The sequence below is a fragment of the Anas acuta genome, chromosome 16, assembly GCF_963932015.1.
Source record: "Anas acuta chromosome 16, bAnaAcu1.1, whole genome shotgun sequence".
Classification (NCBI taxonomy): Eukaryota; Metazoa; Chordata; class Aves; order Anseriformes; family Anatidae; genus Anas; species Anas acuta.
Window position 1 is genome coordinate 856,242 of NC_088994.1, and position 19,928 is coordinate 876,169.

At 38.8% G+C, this 19,928-nt stretch overlaps 1 protein-coding gene across 3 annotated transcripts in view; it reads left to right on the forward strand.

Moving 5' to 3' along the window:
• Positions 1-19,928, forward strand: part of ITCH (itchy E3 ubiquitin protein ligase) — a 59,747-nt gene that overhangs the window by 19,416 nt on the left and 20,403 nt on the right. For 2 of the 3 annotated variants that reach the window (XR_011102034.1, XM_068700883.1), the window contains exons 2-11: positions 3,293-3,383; positions 5,951-6,089; positions 8,664-8,788; positions 8,917-9,054; positions 11,476-11,518; positions 13,244-13,413; positions 14,643-14,877; positions 16,144-16,239; positions 17,829-18,003; positions 19,007-19,073. Coding sequence is in view for 2 of the 3 variants with exons in the window: in XM_068700883.1 (XP_068556984.1) it covers positions 3,314-3,383; positions 5,951-6,089; positions 8,664-8,788; positions 8,917-9,054; positions 11,476-11,518; positions 13,244-13,413; positions 14,643-14,877; positions 16,144-16,239; positions 17,829-18,003; positions 19,007-19,073 (1,258 nt within the window). In the remaining variant the exon portion in view is untranslated. The remainder of the gene's footprint in view (positions 1-3,292; positions 3,384-5,950; positions 6,090-8,663; positions 8,789-8,916; positions 9,055-11,475; positions 11,519-13,243; positions 13,414-14,642; positions 14,878-16,143; positions 16,240-17,828; positions 18,004-19,006; positions 19,074-19,928) is intronic. The other variant, XM_068700884.1, reaches the window with a different exon arrangement.

Consider the following 19,928-nt stretch of genomic DNA (forward strand, 5'->3'; position numbering starts at 1 on the left):
CATGGACTTTAATAGTAATAGACCTAAAGGATTGTTTGTTAAACACTTGCCAGAATTTGGAAAAGTTTGCCATGTTTATATTTCAATTGATACCTTTTCTGGTCATACATATATATAGGCATAATCTGGTTTCTTATATGTAAAAGCAATGTTCTATATATTTAGAAAGTTCAATGTTAGTGTGTGCGTGTTGGTAGAGTGTAGACTCCCTGCGCACCCAGCGCTGTTTACTTGCCTTTTATAAATATTACTGAATTCAGATTGAGCTGTATCTTCATTTATACCACTGCTGATATCCAGTCCAGCTAAAAACTGATGGAGCTGGAGGTATCAAAGATGATAACGTTTCTGAAAGTTATGAAAAATCTAGATAGAGTGTGTACATGCATGGCAAGGAAAAGACTGAAATCAGTGCCCAGCTGAGAGAAAAGCTGCAGTGTGAGCTGAGTGTTTGCTCCTTGCTGGACACCTGGCATTGTGGCTGGGATGCAGCTCTTGTGCTTCACGTGCTGAGCCTTTTTTGGCTGGCAGAAGGGGAACAGAAAGGGTGCGGGGAGCAAGGTGTCCAAAAACACCAAGAGAAATGGGGCTGGTAAAATGTGCAGGGCATGGGGAAGGTGAACAAAGGGATAAAGACATACCAGCTTGCTTGATGCTTGTCCTATAGACCTTTTTTTTTCTCCTACTTCCTTGGTTAACTAGCGAAGTTTGCTTTAACTGAAGAGCTTCTACATTTTAGGAAATGTTCAACATAGTAAGACTCCTCTTTCTCCCCAGGGAACTGGCTGCTCGTGGCGTGGACTGGCGTACGCTTTGTTGGGTTAAAAACTGGCTGGATAGCCGGGCCCAAAGAGTTGTGGTGAACAGAGTTAAATCCAGTTTGAGGCCAGTCACTAGTGGCGTTCCCCAGGGCTCAGTACTGGGGCCAGTACTCTTTAATATCTTTATCAATGATCTGGATGAGGGCATTGAGTGCACCCTCAGTAAGTTTGCAGATGACACCAAGTTAGGTGCATGTGTCGATCTGCTCAAGGGTAGAAAAGCTCTGCAGGAGGATCTGGATAGGCTGCACCGATGCGCTGAGGTCAACTGCATGAAGTTCAACAAGGCCAAGTGCCAGGTCCTGCACCTGGGGCGCAATAACCCCAAGCAGAGCTACAGGCTGGGAGATGAGTGGTTGGAGAGCTGCCTGGCAGAGAAGGACCTGGGAGTGATGGTGGACAGTCGGCTGAATATGAGCCAGCAGTGTGCTCAGGTGGCCAAGAAGGCCAACGGCATCCTGGCTTGTATCAGAAACAGTGTGGCCAGCAGGGCTAAGGAGGCGATGGTCCCCCTGTACTCTGCTCTGGTGAGACTGCACCTTGAGTATTGTGTTCAGTTCTGGGCCCCTCGCTACAAGAAGGACATCGAGGTGCTCAAGTGAGTCCAGAGAAGGGCGACGAAGCTGATGAGGGGCCTGGAGAACAAGTCCTACGAGGAGCAGCTGAGGGAGCTGGGCTTGTTCAGCCTGGAGAAGAGGAGACTCAGAGGTGACCTTGTTGCTCTCTTCAGGTACCTTAAAGGAAGGAGGCTGTAGCGAGGTGGGGGTTGGCCTGTTCTCCCATGTGCCTGGTGACAGGATGAGAGGGAATGGGCTAAAGTTGCACCAGGAGTGTTTTAGGTTGGATATTAGGAAGAATTTCTTTACCAAAAGGGCTGTTAGGCATTGGAACAGGCTGCCCAGGGAAGTGGTGGAGTCACCATCCCTGGAGGTCTTTAAAAGACGTTTAGATGTAGAGCTTAGGGATATGGTTTAGTGGGGACTATTAGTGTTAGATCAGAGGTTGGACTCAGTGATGTTGAGGTCTCTTCCAACCTAGACAATTCTGTGATTCTGTAATTCAATTTTTTTGTTTGAACAGTAATTAGGAACTTTACAGTAGCTGAGAGAACTAAACAATGTGTGATATAATTTCTTAATTTTAGAAGTATTGGGAGGCAGTAGGTTCTTGAAATTTGACTTAGGCTAATTAGTAAGAACTGCAGGTCTCGTTGTGTAAGCACCTGCACATCTATGTGCTGATTCAGATAGATTAATGTGTTTTCGGGTTGGTTGTTTCATATATGATTAAGCTATAGGATTTTTTTCTGTATTTTTTTTTAAATGGTCAAATATTAATAAAATATTTTTAATAAGTGTAATCTGCAGGCTTAGAAAAGAAAATAAGCTTTAATGTGCTTTTGCTGTATGTGCTTACTGTGTGACTTCAAATGTAAGTTAATTATCACCTTCAGTAATTGCATTTGTACCGTGTGCGGTGTTATTTCTCCATGTGGAAATAGCAGTTGTCCTGTAAATGCCAACTCCTTTAGGCTGTTTGGGATGTCTGTATTGGTCTAGACACTTTATTCAACTGCTTTCTTAAAGTGTAAAGGTTACTTAGCAAGTTTTGGTAGAACAGGATCAGCCTTAAGAATTGTCTTCTAAAATCTTGTACATTTGGATAACTTTCAAAAACATTAAAAACTTTTCACTCAAGCTGAGTTTAGATTTGTGTGATTCGCATCTGGAATCTGGTAAAGATGTGTTGATATTCAAATCCAGACTCCTTTCTCAATCTCCATGTTGCATGGCATGCAGGTGATAAAGCCTGCACTTGTGGGTTAGACTGCTTGTGGCATTCCCATTGGGGAAATCCACACGTGTTGCCCTTTGTACTCCAGATAAAGACAGCAGCATCTTAAGCTAGCTTGATCCTTTAATTTCTGACAACAGCACTGTGCACTGCAAATGACTGGTCCATGATGGTTGCTGGGCTGAGGGATTCAGGTTGGGTGGCAGACCAGAGACATGCCCAGCACCTGGGAGACTCAAAGGCACCGAGATGGGTAGGCTGTACACGTGGGTCAGTGTCTCTGGCTGCAGGGGGCAGTGAAGACCTGGTGCCGAGGGGGGAGGGATATGACAAGGGAGGGGGTGCAGGAGGAAGTCTGGAAGTCATGTTCAGCTGGTAATTTGGAATCTTCACTAACCCTTTTATTTTCCAGTGGGTAAAGCTATAAAGGACTTACAGCTAGCCCCTCCCCCTCGTCCCCCCCCCTTTTCTGACAAGGACAGGAGTGTTTACAGATCATGTTATGGCAGAGACAAAGCCCTTTGTGAACCATATTTGGTACTTCAGGGAAATGGAAAGAGAAGAGAAAATAAGAGTTCCAGTTTTGTTTGCAGCATTAATGTATCTACATGTCAAAAAATAGATAATTTAATTTTTGAGTTTCCAGTGATTTAAATGTTTACATTCTCTTTATCCAGATTCAAGATCCAGCCCTTATTATGGCTGGCACTGGATCCAAATCAGGATCATCTAGTGGATTTTCCATGAAATCACAGCTTCAAGTCACTGGTAAGTCATTTGAAATTATATATCCTTTCTGGTTAAAAATGTAAAAGTAAAAAGCGTTTTTCCCATAATGAAAAAGTAATTACTAGTATGTTGCATTTCAGCAAGTTTTTAGTAGTTCAAAGCCAAGAGAAATAGCAGAATAAAACTAATAGTTTAATGCAATCATGAATTGGCAGAAAATCTTCTGTTTTATTCAGAATTTTATCTAAAATGCATTTCGAAATTATACATTTTCATGTAAGGAAGGAAGAAATTATTTTTGGATACTGTTAAGTCAATTGTACAGAACAGTTTTCTTTGAAATGTAAAAATGTAATACGATACTGCTTTCTGTTGCTAACACTTCACGTAACATCAAACCTAACAAGTTCACATAATTTTTTTACATCTCAAGCTAATTTGAACTACTGTTCATTAAATTTGACTTGCTACTTCTTTGTTAAATGTTTTCATGGCCACCATTATAAAAGTGTTTTTAGTAAGTATTGATGACAGTATTACTGTAATTGAGGACCTGTAGATTCCATGTGAATGGATTTACATGCCGTGCTTTTGCTTTTTGTAGTGTCCTACCAACAGAGCATCTGCTGAAACTTATTCATCAAGTTTTCTTCACTTTCTAACTGACAAATTTTACTGAAGTGTCAAAGCTGAAGCCTGAGAATGCAATATCTGTGGATATATGCAGGTCTATGTTTAGAAGCATTGAGGGTAAACTTTATGCAGTAGCTCTGCATATACCCACAGTTTCCACACTGAGGGTGCAAAGTTGATATTGCGGGGATGAGAAGAATTGACAAAAATACATGGGGAAACTTTAGTCGAAACAGAAGTTTGGAAATGAACAAATTATGTTGCCCTTAACTGTCACATTGAGGTCACAAGCTTGCTTTTTTTTTTTTCCTTAGTGGACTATGAGACTTTAAGAAAACCCTTGTCTATACAGACTGATGTTGGTGAGAAGACTTGTAGAGGTTTCAAAGGAGGTACATACTCTGCATAGCTAAGGATTAAAGTGGTGATGCCTGTCTAAGGTTTGCTCCTTTAAAGGCTTTAAAGGCTCCTATAACTCTCATAAAGAAAGCAGAGTTAAAGAAATGTCTCATGTTCAAATGGAGACTTTTATGATGGTTGATTTTTAATTTCTACAAAAGTTCAACCACAGTCTTCTAGAAAACCATTTCCCTTGCAGGCAGGCTTTATCTTTTTGTAGAAAGTTCTGTAACCAACAGTCCTCACCTGCCCTATTCTTACTTCTCCGCTCTGCTGTCTTTGTTAGGTTTAAATGAACTTCCAGATTGTCTGTGTAAGTAAAACCTTGAAAATAGGTACACAGCTGCTGATGTGTGGTGCCTCAAACTGGATCTTGGTGTCTTTGAGGTAGATAGTGATGTTGAGGCATGAAATGCTGCAATACTGAAGTAGTGGAGACATTGGGGAAGGGAATTCATTAAATTAATTCTAGATAACTGAAGCTAATTTCTGAGTGCTCATATAAATAAAGAGTTCCATTGGGAACAGTTCACAGCACTTTATACTAAGCTACTTCTCTAAATCTCTAAAGGAGCATAGACTATAAAAGGAATCTAGGTAGATTAGCCATATGGACTTGAATTAGTTATCTTTTTTTAAGCATGTAGAATAGCTGAGATGGGTGATGAAAATACAAGAGACCAGGTTGACATTTGTAGCAACAGAGCAGAGTTACTTGGCTGATTAGAAATATCATTTATTTGTTGTAAGTTTTGTTTTATGAGCTTAGTGCTGTCAACGAATCTAAGAACACTTCTCATCAAAGCGTCAAACAGATGTTGGGGTAACGTCTGTTTCTTTGTCTAAATGGACGCAACACACAGTGTTTGGCAAGACGGGACCATTGCAGTAAATTATGTTGAATGTTAGAAAAAAATAATTACAAAAAAATCCAGATTTCTGTTACTGTCCAGCCATTAATACAAAGAGTATATTTACTAACACGAGAAATGCTCTAGAGCTGCAAGTCCTATCCAGGTGTTGTTGTAGAACAGCAGGTAGTTATTGGAATTCCAAATTAGGCCTTTAGTTAGCTTTTCTATAATTTTACTTTGTTACAGAAAGCTTAACACAAAGTTCTTTCTGTTAAAGATCTTTTCATCAGAAGTTGTGGCAGTTGTCCAAGATTGCTTAATGAGAAAGATGGATTGAATTTTGAGCTTTTAACAAGCAACTGCAATAAATTCCAGGCATTTTTCTGGCTGCTGATAAAGAGGAGGAGGTTCTAGAGGATATTTTGTACTTTCAACACCAAAGTGCTTTTGGAATCTTACACTGATAATTATCAACGATAGTGTTTAATGGAATAGAAGTACTGTTGCATGTTTTAGGCTTTTGTTTGAGCTATAGCATTGGACAAAATGGTCTGAAATGCAAGAACATATTTGGAAAAAAAATGTGTTTTTCTCATGAGCATTACTGTCAGGTGTCAATGACCTGGTGCTTGAATACTGAAGTACCCAGTTGAAAAATACTATTAGCTGTTGAAATATGTAGTCTGCGTAGTCAATTGTGTTTTTTCTCTTTCTTAACAGTTATTTCAGCAAAACTGAAAGAAAAAAATAAATGGTTTGGACCTAGCCCTTATGTGGAAGTCTTGGTAGATGGACAGTCAAAGAAGACCGAAAAATGCAACAACACAAGTAGTCCGAAGTGGAAACAGCATCTTACAGTGTATGTTTGGTGGTTTTGTTTTCCAGTTTGAGCTAAATTAATGCTATGATAGATTTGATGATAAAACTGGCAGTGCCGTGCACATTTTTGTTGCCACATTTAAGGTTACTTTTTCATGGTTGAAAATTGTTGCTGTTCCTTGTGCAGCACTGTGCGGTCTAACCTTCGTCTTCCCCCATAAATTTGTTTCTCTGTCATAAGGCTTCTGAAAACTCGAGGGAATATGAGGGGCAGGTGAATATTTTACCTCTTAAAGTGACTTTCTAAAAGCAGTTTTGAGAGTCTATTCTTAATTGTAATATCAGCTATTTCATAATGCTCATCTTTCCGCTGTTGTCAGAATACTTCAGAGAAAGAAAAAGAAAAATCCCCAGGCTTTTAGGTTTTTCTTAGTACCAGGAGAGTTGCTTTATTCTCCAAGGTTTGCTGGCTTGCATATACCATCTCAGATGCAGTCATCTTCCTGCACAATACCTAGTAAGATTTAGCAGTTTTGAAATGAGTGTGGGTTTGTTCAGTTTGTTTTGGGGGTAGAGGAAAAGGAGTAACTGCTCTGGTAAAAGTTACTTCTGTTAGCCTATGTTTTTTCTCCAGTGAGGGGCTCTCCCTGTACATAACTGCTGACAAGGGTTTAGGAGTGGAGGGCCTCACAGCATGGGTCATTGAGAGCTTTCAAGTTTAGAGAGCAGCTCAGCTGACAGCTTCTCTAGGAACAGGTCTGCACCATCTCTGCTACAGGCTGACAAATTTGAACAGCTTATGTTTGGCAGAGGTTCCAATATTGTGGTCTATCACCTAGTCAGATAAAAAGATTCTTCAGAGAGAACTTTGTTGTTTGGAATATTGGAATGTATAGGCTTACATTGCCACAGTTTGTACTGTGTCTATGCTGTGGAAGAGGTGGATTGGCAATTGGCTGGATGGCAGAGCTCAGAGGGTTGTGGTCAGCAGTGCAGTCTAGTTGGAGGCCTGTAAACTAGTGGTGTCCCGCTGGGGTCAGTACTGGGTCCAGTGTTGTTCAACATACTCATCAACAACCTGGACAATGGAACGGAGTGCACCCTCAGCAGGTTTGCTGATGACACAAAGCTGGGAGGAGTGGCTGATACCCCAGGCGGCTGTGCTGCCATGCAGAGGGACCTCGACAGGCTAGAGGGTTGGGCCGAGAGGAACATCATGAAGTTCAACAAGGGCAAACGCAGGGTCCTGCACCTAGGGAGGAATAACCCCCAAGCACCAGTACAGGCTGGGGGCTGACCAAATGGAGAGCAGCTCTGCAGAGAGGGACCTGGGAGTCCTGGTGGACAGCAGGCAGCCAGCAATGTGCCCTTGTGGCCTGCTTGGCCCCAGTGGTCTCCTGGGATGCATTCAGAAGTGTGTTGTCAGCAGGTCAAGGGAGGTGACCCCACCCCTCTGCTCAGCCCTGGTGAGGCCACACCTGAAGCACTGTGTTCAGATCTGGGCTCCCCAGTACAAGAGGGACATGGAGCTCCTGGAGCGAGTTCAGAGGAGGGCTACAGAGATGATGAGAGGACTGGAGCACTTGTCGTATGAGGACAGGCTGAGAGAGCTGGGCCTGTTTAGCCTGGAAAAGAGAAGACTGAGGGGAGACCTCGTTAATGGGTACAAATATCTGGGGGGAGGGTTTTGAGAGGATGGAGACTGTCTCCCTTCAGTGGTGACCAGCGACAGGATGAGAGGCAGTGGGCACAAACTGAAGGACAGGAGGTTCCGGCTCACTATGAGGGGGCAATTCTTGACTGGGAGGGTGACAGAGCACTGGGACAGGTTGCCCAGAGAGGTTGTGGAATCTCCTTTTCTGGAGATATTCAAACACTGCCTGGATGCCATCCTGTGTAAAGAGCTCTAGGTGATCTTGCCTGGCAGGGGGGTTGGACCAGATGATCTTCAGAGGTCCCTTCCAAACTCAGCCATTCTGGGATTCTGTAATTTGTTAACTTGTGGAAGAATTTTGTCTATCTATATATGTTGTACAGCCAGAAATGTACTAGTAAAATGTTAGATCATTTTCTCTCTCTATATTTTTTTCACATGATTCAAGTATATAGCAATTTATCAGGAGAACATTCATCTTTGCAAAGTACTTGAAATAGTTTAGAACAGTTTTGAGTACTCTCCTTTTTACAGGATGTACTAAAATTTTCAGATAACCTTTTCAGAAGGAAAATTTTGCTGTATTCCCTCTGTGTAGAAAATTCTCATGACAAGGTGTACAGATGCTGAATATTCATGAAATGTGAACCTGCAAGAACCAGTCTTTTTTTCTACTCTCAGTTACACAAATGTTAATTACACTCTAGTAGTTTTTCTCTAAGTATTTCCCCTAATAATAAAAAACGTAGTCTGCGAACAGTCTTGCAACACATTTGATTTATGTCTCTTTCCTATATGAAAAGAGAAGGTAACTGTGTACTAAAATGTCATAATTTAAAAGGGTTTAATGTTATCACCATAATTTCTTTGAAACTTAAATGTTATTTAAAAACAGTTGCTGTAGATTATTCAGTTCACCCAACAAGTGCCTTTACATAGTATTCAACCTTTTCTTTTCAGAATTGTCACTCCTGTAAGTAAATTAACCTTTCGAGTCTGGAGCCATCAAACATTAAAATCTGATGTCCTTCTGGGAAGTGCTGCTCTGGATATTCATGAGACTTTGAAATCAAACAGTATGAAACGTAAGTATAAGTTTGAGCGCAGTGTGCAGCTCTCTAAAGACTAAAGTTCTGTGATTGTCTTCTTAAATGAAACGTACTCTTTCGTTATGTAGTAAGATAAACTCCCACTTTTTTCTGTACTTTTTCAGTTGAACAGGTAGTGGTGACATTGCATCTTCTTGGTGACAGAGAACCAGCAGAAGTGGTAGGAGATTTGTCTGTCTGTCTAGATGGGATGCAGGTAGATCCTGAACTCCTAACCAATGGTGATGCCTCAAGTACAAGGAGTAAGTTCAAATGTACAATCTACATAGTGTCTGGTATACAAAGCTTTTTCTACTGGATGTTTTAACACAATATTATTGTAATGATGTTTTTTTTTCACTTCATATTTGTAGAGACCAGAACTCCTGTGTGCTTTATTTTGAGGTGGAGTCATAGTCCACAGCAAAGATTATCAGCATTACTGTAATGCAAATAAGATCAGAACGTTTCTTTTCTGGACTTCACTAACTTTATCTAGCAACTCCAAACTCTTTTTATGCCTTGCTTTAATGAAAACCTTTAGTTTCCTTCAATTTTTCATAACATTGTAAGCAGAAAAGCAATATAAAGAAGGTTAGTTTAGTCTCATAAGTATTCCAATGGCTAGGAAACAATATTTTATATTATCTTTAAACATCTCATTTAATTTAAGTAAATGCTTTCATAAATTTTGTTACCTCTGGAGTGCTGCAGGGGGATACTCAGAGGTGACCTTGTCGCTCTCTTCAGGTACCTTAAAGGAGGCTGTAGCGAGGTGGGGGTTGGTCTGTTCTCCCATGTGCCTGGTGACAGGAGAAGGGGGAATGGGCTTAAGTTGCGCCAGGGGAGTTTTAGGTTGGATGTTAGGAAGAGTTTCTTTACTGAAAGGGTTGTTAGACGTTGTAACGGACTGCCCAGGGAAGTGGTGGAGTCACCATCCCTGGAGGTCTTTAAAAGACGTTTAGATGTAGAGCTTAGTGATATGGTTTAGTGGAGGACTTGTTAGTGTTAGGTCAGAGGTTGGACTCGATGATCATGAGGTCTCTTCCAACCTAGAAATTCTGTGATTCTGTAAGTTGGTATCTTCAGTCTCAGATAGCTAGTATGATAACTGAAAATCTTGAAGTAAAATGTGTAATTAGACTAAAATAAAAAGTAAGAGATTTCAGTTCCATTGGTGCAGGACAGGCAAAAGAGCATGTCTTGAGGGTAAATGTACAGTGCAGACTAGAAACTACATGTAAAGTGACTGTAGGTACAGCAGATAGCTTCTCCAATGCTGGAGGAATAAACTAGGCAGTTGAGTGGCTTCTTCAGGAAAGGCAGTTTTTTGGGCTTCTGTTTTTTTCTTAGGTTTGTTTGTTTTAAAGGACTAAATGAGGTTGATTTCTGAATTCATCCAAGTATCACAGGAACACCAAGTTAGCACACTAGACTTTTAACAGTTATTTCTTAAGACTTTTTTTTTTCTGTAAAGAAAAGCCAAATACTTGGATTGTGTGGGACTTGTAGAGCACTGCTGAGGTATGTTGACAGAAGCACCTGGTGAAAGTAACAAATTTTCCTCAGATGCAATATTGGAAGAAGTAAAAGCATGGATGAAAACCATTCCCTTAAATTCATCTACTGAGAAAAACATGCTACAAAGAAGAAAAAGTCATGCAGTTAGTGGAACTGAGTACTATGTATAGTTTTGGGCTCTACAATACAAGGCAGATGTTGACATGCCAAGCAGAAAGAGTGAAATCTTAATCAAATGTAGTCTAACACATTCTTATTGTACAAAACTAAAGGTACTGATAGGCAGATACACTGTTTACTGACTAGCCTTTTAAGTTTTCTGTTTCTGTAATTAAAATCATCTCCTTGTACAGCACATTAACAGCATTATAAGCCTTCACATCATAGTCTTTATCTTAGATATGTAGTTAGTTCCCATCAGAACTGATAACTGATTCTCTTGTTAATTACATTCGTTTAATTCTGTGGAAATTCTGTGTTTGTTCTGTCTGTATGAATGAGTACTTCAGCGTTGTATATTCAAGCATTGTGAGTACTGGCACAAAAGGCAAATATTTGCAAGGTAGCTGAATAAGCAGTTGCAAAACATTTGCAGATCTAGGCTGAGCTGCTGTAATTCTGTTAGGACAGCAGCCAAATTCTCTACCTGCTTGAATGCCTTTATGCTAAACAATTTATAGAGAAAGGGAAGGGTCCAGGCTGGTAGTCCCAGATAGTAAAGTCCCTGCTGTTGTTTGTTAGCCAGTCAGAGAGAAGATTTTAAAGAAGTTGTTGCCCTAACTGCTCTACATATCTGCAAAACAGGGTAGAGAATATGAAAAGGAAGCTCCACTTGAAAAATTGAGAATGCTACTTGGTACAGGGACCTCTTTGCATTTAGCAATATTCATACAGTGGGATGAAGTAGTGTTTTAACTTCCAGAAAGTGGAAATATTGCTGCTTTCATGCTTCACAGCAGCAGTGCATCAAAAATCATATAAAGAGAGAGAGATGAAAAATATATACAGTCTTGAAATAAGACAGTAGATAAATAACACTTGTAGTGCATCACCTCCACATTTGAGAAAAATCTGAGCATTAAAGACTGTTTTGTTTTGTATTCTTGGAAATGATTTAAAGTGTTGCTTATGCTACTGTTGCCTTTTTCTTTCTGTTATTTAAGGTCCTATACAGAATGATAGCTCCAGAGCAAGGAGTGATACACGGTAAGATTTTTTTTTCCTATTTTTTGTACTGCCTTAGTGTTTGCATTTCTGAATGAGGAATTGTCTGTTTTACATACATGATGACTGAAGAATTTCTGAGTGTGGACTGCAACAGTATCTGTTAAGATCTGAGCATATCCTTAAATAAAAATACTATACAATTGTACATTCAAATATTATTTTTTTTCTGTATGAACCACATCCAGCTTCAGTTTGCCTCCATACCTGACTGATCTTTTGTGCTTTTATCCCTTTGTGTTCCTCATCTCCTCAAAAAGCTTCGTTCCATGAAAAAGTGTGCTACAGGCATAACATATTCTTCAGCCTTAGAAAGTCCTTAAAAGAAATGCCTTATGGATTTATTTAGTGTTGTTAATATGTATGTTTATAAACAATATATTGTGAGATGCTGGCTTTGAGTTTGGCTGTTACTCTTTGAAGATCTTTTCTGTGTTTATCTGTTTCATTTAAAATATTGTAAAATTGCATGGACATCTTTGGCATCAGAACAAATGCTTTGCTTTGGTAGTGTCCACTAGCAAATCTAGATACCCTGTTTTTACGATTAATCCCAGTAATAGTTCATTTTCTGCTTACCCTGAGCCACACCAAAATTGCTGAAGGGGTATGTGCTGGCTTTAATTGTTCTTCACTAGGCACTTTGAGCTTTTACTGTAAGGTGCATGCATATCCTGTTGTCTCTTTTGGGAGTGTGGCACCGTGAGTTAAGGGTGCTAACAGCTACAGGACCAGTGATGTTTTAGCTGCCACAGTGGCTTACTTTGTACATTTCTGCCTTAAAGAGGACTGAAGTACATCTGATGTTATACTGACTCTCATACATCAGTTTGCATTTGTAGTTCAAAAAATGTGAATCTTTTCACATACATTATTTTTGGATTTATAACTATATGTGAAACTATAATATAACTATAATATAAACTATATATAAACTATAATATAACTATAATATGTGAAAATTCTCGAGCTCAGTGCAATTTTTCAGTATCACAGGCAAATTCTGTTCTGTTTTGAGGACATGTGGTTGAGTGTCTGAGCTTGACTGGCCCCATTGTGAGGAACTAGTTTAGAGAGTATAGTAACAGTATACTTCAATTTTTTCAAGAAAAACTAGCAAGCTGCAGTTTAGAACTAGTCTAAAAAGGAGTTGTCTTACTCCAACGTCCAGATTATTTCTTATATATGAATGCTTATTTCTTATATATGAATGCTTAGTCATAAATTCTCTAGCCATTTCCAGAACTGAGTTAAGGGAGAAATCTGTGTATACGTAGTTAAGTCTTCTGAAATTATCAAGCATTCTTTGTATTCTGAGCATGTGCTCACCCTTTGGAACCAATGCACACAGGCTGTTCTCTGGTCTTAATCAGCTTCCTGTCTTAGAGATGAATGGCATTCATGGGAACAGCTGAGCAGCAAAATGTAGAAGGCCCAAAGGCAGTTGTATTGAGTTGGATAAGGAAAAAGGAGATTTCGGCAACAGATGTTAATACATCTGTTGCACTACCTTTTCATCTGCTGATACCTTTCTATCCATCAGAAGATAAACTATCAATATGTTTCTACAAATACATAGGTTTTTATAATCCTTATGAGTGTAAAAACCTCATCCGGTAGTAACTACTACATTTTTATTTCTTTTATAAAGCTTGGTGTAATCACAGACTATCAGTATAATTCTCCTTTCTGTCTTTTCCTGCAAAGGACCAACTCAAATGGCCTTGAAAACTCTGATGATGCTGCTCCAAATGAAAACAAGACTGTTAATGGCAGTGATTCTCCATTACTCACAAATGGAAGCTGTAAACCTTCTAGACCTCCCAGGCCTTCCAGACCACCTCCACCGACTCCGCGCAGGCCTACTTCAGTAGTTGGTAAGTATTCTAGGAGCAGGCATTCATTTCAAAGCTATCAATAAGCCACACAGTCTTAGAATGAACACAGTGATTGCTGAGGCATGTTTTTAACTACTACTTTATGTCATGGCAAAGTCTTCGGCAGTGAAGTTCTAAAGGATTATTTTTTCAGCTTGTATTCAATATATACTGTTTAGTCATTGTTTGTATTATTAGAAATTTCTTGTCTCCATGTGTGATAAACGATGATTGTAGTGATGCTTCTAAATGTAACAGAGATGGTGGCAAAAGAACACAAAGGAATGCTACTATTGCATTCCATTAAATTTAGTAAGTCTTGGAAAGCAATCTACTGAAGGACTCATTAAACTCCCTCCAGTAGATAATACTGGATTTTGAAAGACTAGTGACTTGTTTTTACAATTCTACTTAAGGTCTTTGAAATAGCAGCACTTAAAACATTGATTACTCTTTTGCACGGAAACAGATAAATGTGTTTTATTTTATCCGATCATTTAAAAATTACAAAACTTTGAGATGTGGTCCTGAGAAGTTAGTTGATAGATGTTTTCAGGTTAACTGTTCTACACCTGTACACTGCCATCTGTTTCAGTGATCCCATTATCACAGTTGATAAATACCTATTTGGGACTGGAAAATGGACTATAGTAATTACTTTAAAAGCTAAATCCAGTGTCGTTCAGTAATAAGGCCTGACTTACAGCTTTTAATATCACCCAGCAAATGGCATCCAGAAAAGAAAATAAAACAAAGAAAAGCTGAAAGCAGTTAAAGAATGCATGTATTCTCCATCCCACATCCTTAATTTTTCCACATCATGTCAAACTTTCCTTGAAAATATTAATGCTTATTATCCCTTATAATATTATTGCAAACAATAAATGCAAAATTAATCAATGCAAGCAAGTAGCTTTTTGTTTATAATCATTTAGTGTTTACAGAATGCAGACAACTTGCTTTAGTAAACATATTTTAACAGTAATGTCAAAATTGTGCAGCTGATGGCCATTCTTGGATTAAAGCATTTTTACAAACTGAGATAAAGATGCGTTTTTAGTTCTTGTGTAAAGTGTGAAATGTGGCTATATGCAGACTCTTCAAAATACATGTTTTTGCATGTTTACTTTTGTGATTCAGAACTTCTGAAATAGGTTGCTGATAAGTAGAGAAATACCAATTAGTGTTTTTTTTTTCCCCTTCCTGTCTTTTGATCTTTGACATTATAGCAAGTGTAAATGGTCCTTCATCCACATCTACAGAAAATGATGGGGCCAGTGCAGGATCACTGGCAGGTCCGGCTGCAAGTACATCTTCAGAACAGAGCCCTGAGGGGGCAACAGCTGCAACGACAGCTCCTGCAACTGCTGCACTCACCACGCCTCCAGTATCAAGACAAGTCCAGCCAGGAAATCCTCCAGCTCAGGCACTTACTACAGTCAGTCAAGGTCCTCTTCCACCTGGGTATGAGATTTTTTGTGCTGATTTTTCTCATTTTATTTTCTGGCAGTAGGTATACTGAAACATAACATCTACCTTTTACTGTGTAACAAAAATTCCCCAAAATGCTTGAAGTGGAAGTTCTCTGTTTGATCTAGTGCATCTTCAAGCATAGTTTATTCAAGAAAGAATTTGAACTTTCAAGTATTTCTGATGCTTTTCATATACTGCCGAGTCAGTGAAACATGGAAGTTTTAAATCGCAAGGCAGCTTGCTGTCTTCAAATTGAAATGAAGTCAGGTAGTAAAATACTGGAATGGATAAGTAAAAGAAAAGCTATTATCACAGGACATAATTTGCTGTCTTCCATATTTTGGAGGTTGCAGCTCCTGGGAGTAGTGCAGGCATAATGTGGTATTTTACGTGCATGTGGAATTTGCCAGGTGATTGGTCTGTTGCCTCAAAGCTCTGATTTAGATTCTTAATTTTTTCTTAAAAAAAAATAAATGTTTCTGGACTCTTTGAGTGAGGGAAAGCAAAAGCTTCCTGATGTGAATGGTATAATTGGTGATCATAACTGCCTGCAAATTAAGTCAGGTAATAAGCAGTGAGAGAAATCTGAATAACCTTACAGGACAACTGTGAAATATAGAAGCACTCTTGAAAATACCAGTTTTTGCTTAACCACTTTGATTTTGTTAGAAATGACAAATTAGTATGCTTCCTTCCCATGTTATATTTGATACAAATACAAGAGTAAGTCAGTATCCCAAATGCTGCATATTCAGAAATCAGTGCTCTTATGATGAATTCCATGTATATGTGATCTGTGCAAAATTTACATAATTTGGGGATTTAAATTGAATGAAATTTATTCTAATGGGATTACGCTCCTCAAATGATACAGTTCAACACATAACTGAACACATATTTAATACTGAATACAAAGTATTACTTCATTGCTTAAGAAGACTGCATGCATATATATGCATTTTAGCTTCAGTTTTCCAGAAACTGGAGGTGGTCATGTGGAAAGTTTTAAAAATATTTTTCATTTTTTATTTTTTTGTTCTAGTTAACATAGAATTACTGCTAATATGGACATTGTACCACTGTATATTGTACAGCGTTTTGGTGCATACCATGTACCAAAATGGTCAGGTGTTTTACATAGAAGTAAGCATTTTATGAAAACAAACATTTCTCCTCTTTATACTGTATGCTTTATACTACAGATGAATGGTTGGAGTACATTCATCTTAAGAAAAATAAGTGTTGTTTTATTTTCAGTTGGGAGCAAAGAGTAGACCAACATGGTCGAATATACTATGTAGATCATGTTGAAAAGCGAACTACGTGGGATCGGCCAGAGCCTCTTCCTCCAAGGTGAGCCATGCAAAATCATCTCCTTGTCTAGGATATGTTTGGATTGGTTGTATCAGATATTGACTGACACTTTACTAAAGCTAAAGAGCAGGTTTGTAAATAGCATTGAGCTCAAACAATTGCTCCAGGTTGTCTCCAAATAGTTCAGGGATCTCCTGGAAAGAGTCCAGCAGAGGGCCACAAAGATGATACGGGGCCTGGAGCATCTTCCCTATGAGGAAAGGCTGAGAGACCTGGGTCTGTTCAGCCTGGAGAAAAGAATGACTGAGAGGGGATCTCATCAGTGTGTTTAAATACCTGAGATGTGGGAGACAGAGGGATTTGGCAAATCTCTTTTCAGTGGTTTGCGGGGACAGGACAAGGGGCAATGGCCACAAGATAGAGCACAGGAAGTTCCGCACCAACATGTGAAAGAACTTCGTCATGGTGAGGGTGACGGAGCACTGGAACAGGCTGCCCAGGGAGGTTGTGGAGTCTCCTTCTCTGGAGGCTTCAAGGCCTGTCTGGATGCCTACCTGGGCAGCCTGCTCTGAGGAACCTGCTTTGGCAGGGGGTTGGACCCTATGATCTTTTGAGGTCCCTTCCAATCCCTTCAATTCTGTGATTCTGCAGTAATGCATAATATATAGTGTGGAAAAGAGTTGAATGTTAAAGATAACAGAATTGGAATTTCCTGTCAAAGCATAAGTGTGTGTGTGTATACTGAAAAATGGGTTAAAGCTAAAGACAGCAAACACCCATGACAGTAGAAGAGAACCAAAGCCACAGAACGGTATTTTGGGATTCAGGTAACTATTAGCTTGAGCAAAAATGCCCTTGGTTACTTCTTTATCTTGAGGTTACTGTTTACAGTCTTTGATCCTGCCTCAGGGTTCCCAGCTGCTAATTTACTATGCTCTTATAAATTATCTTTGGTTATTAGGCTTTTCCAGCTCTTAGAACAGCCAGTAATGTTAATCTTTACATGGAAGTTGTATTCTTATTTGTTCTTTTTTTTATTTTCTCCTGAAGTGAAAGGAAAATCAATTGTTTTTATTGCACTTCATTCGTACTCAGGTGGCTCAAATGTTATGCAGAATTACAAAGTAAAAACACGTGGGACCCTAAATAGAACTTGATTTTAAAGAAGCAGCAAGCTGGCAGACTGTCTCATAAAAAGGAGCCTACCTGTTGTACTCAACTTGTTTTAAATTCTAAGATGATTTACTAATTTTGTAAATAGTATTGATTTTATATGAACTGAAAATAAATAAAAACACACACACACCACCACCAAAACTTCATTTTCTGCCCAAACCGACTGATCTTGTCAGAAAGAGAATGAGGAAATCTTGCATTGTACAGCCAAACTGTCTGAGCTTTTGTTATCTTTTTAGGACAAACCTGTAGACTTATGAATTGAGTGGGATAAATGCCATAATAACAGTACACCATTGACAGTGGTTCGTGTAGCATTTAAAAAAGGTTTAAACCTTTCAGTGTTAAAAGTGAAAGTACAGTAATAGAATGAGTTTGACTTCTGAGCCCTTAAAGTTGTCAGCTATTGAGAACTGATGCTTCTAATTTTATTTTTTTCATTCTTTTTAAAGCTGGGAGCGACGAGTTGACAACATGGGTAGAATTTACTATGTTGACCACTTCACCAGAACAACAACATGGCAGAGACCAACATTAGAGTCTGTCCGAAATTATGAGCAGTGGCAGCTTCAACGCAGTCAGCTTCAAGGAGCCATGCAGCAATTTAATCAGAGATTTATATATGGGGTAAGGAGTACAATGCTTACTAATGCTGATAAAGGATAAGAGAAGTATCTTTTCTACATATTGGAACTATATATGTATTTGTGTTTTGAGAATGCTTGTAGGTGACTTTTCCCAGCAAAGACACAAGTTTTTGTTACGGTTTATTCTTTGTGATATATAGTATCTTTACATTTGTTAGCATGGCATGAGCCTTGGTTCAGTAACCTTAATTCATGTCCTTGCAATGACTGCAGGCAGTGTGATACATTTTGTTCGTCAGCTGAATATATATGGTGTTCTTTGGTAAAATGTATGTATATTAACAAAAGCCAGTAGTTCAAAGCAAACTGCAGCATAGTAATAAGCTGTTTTATTTAAATTGTGCCTTCCAATGGCCTAAAAGGAAGGCAGGCTCATAGGACATGTTTCAGCTCTGGGTAAAATACATGCTATGAAGGTAGAGGAAAATAACCCTTCCAGAATTTCAAATGTATTGTTTACCTCTGAATAATAGACTTCGAACAACTCCTTATAATGCTACTAGTTTGTTAAAAACAGCATAGGTGCTAGATTTACTGTATATATACAGAAAAAACACTTCATAAATGGTGGTAGGGAGAACAGTACTAAATGCAGGACTGAAGTGATTTACTTTCTGATTGTTTTGGGTACTGTGGTACTAATTTCCCTTCTGTGCAGGCAGGGGCACTTCACAAAGAATAATTATTTTCTTGGCACTGCAGTTAATTAAGTATGCCAAGGGCTATAAAATTAGCAAACAGAAGCTGTGAATCCTTAGTACAAGGAAGAAAGAGAGCTTAAATAAAAGACGAATTTGTAATACAACATGCCATCTCTGGAATAAAAAAAAAAAATGTTGGCCTCTGATATATGTAAAGATATATATGTAAAATTAACAAAAATACATTTACTTTAATAACTTGTGATGCCTATGTTAGAGCATTGGGAAGGCAAACGGATGGAGGCTAGTCATTAATGCACCATTTGTTTGTGTGACTTGCAGAACCAGGACTTTTCTTCCATGCAAAGCAAAGAGTTTGATCCTCTTGGCCCTCTGCCACCTGGATGGGGTAAGACTGACTTGAAACAGTGTTTTGTAATGCAGTGTAATTAGACATTAGAGCATATTTCTGCCAAATTATCTTGTCAGCTGTTCTAGGCTAGTTTTATTTAAGAGAAAATCTAGATTATTTTAAAAATAAATTAAATCTAATCAAATGTGCTGTTAAAGCATCAAATCCTGACAAGGATGTGTAGTTCCAAAGTAGATTGGGAACAAAACAGAATAGTTTGTAGTTTCCAGTAATTGTCATGTCATAATAGCTTCTTTCACACTATCATCCCATTTTTCACCGCTTTCATTAGGCAGGATTTACCCCTTACCCTTCTGGGTGTGTAGCCAATTCTTGGAGAACTCTGTAGCACTGAAAAGCTTTTATGACAACAACTAATAATTCCTTAACTTGTTCTCTCTCTCTCTGGAGTGAATTTGTTTGGTTTTGTAATTCGCAGGGCTAACCTTTTACAATAAATAGATTTTTGTGTGTGCCTCTATGTACAAAAATGTAAGTGTAGAACTTTATTTCTGCTGTGACTACGAAGCTGCTGTAAGAATTCAGGGTTCATGATACATAGGCAGTGTTCTCAGAGTTGTTTAGTCTTAAAGTGAGTGACTATACATGTCAGAATTAGAGCTGGGTTTGTATTTTGCTTTTCAAATATAACTGTCAGGATTTTTAGTTCTGGTATTGATTTGATGTCATGCTGTAAGATCGTTGTGCCCACATTTGTGCGTTGTTGCACTACATATGTAGCATTTCAAGTAATGTTTTTGAGGCTGACTTTGCCCGGGAAGCAACAAAACTGAATTTCAACGTCATGTTGAATTCTTCTCTAGTATAACGCCTATAGACAAGTGTCTGCTT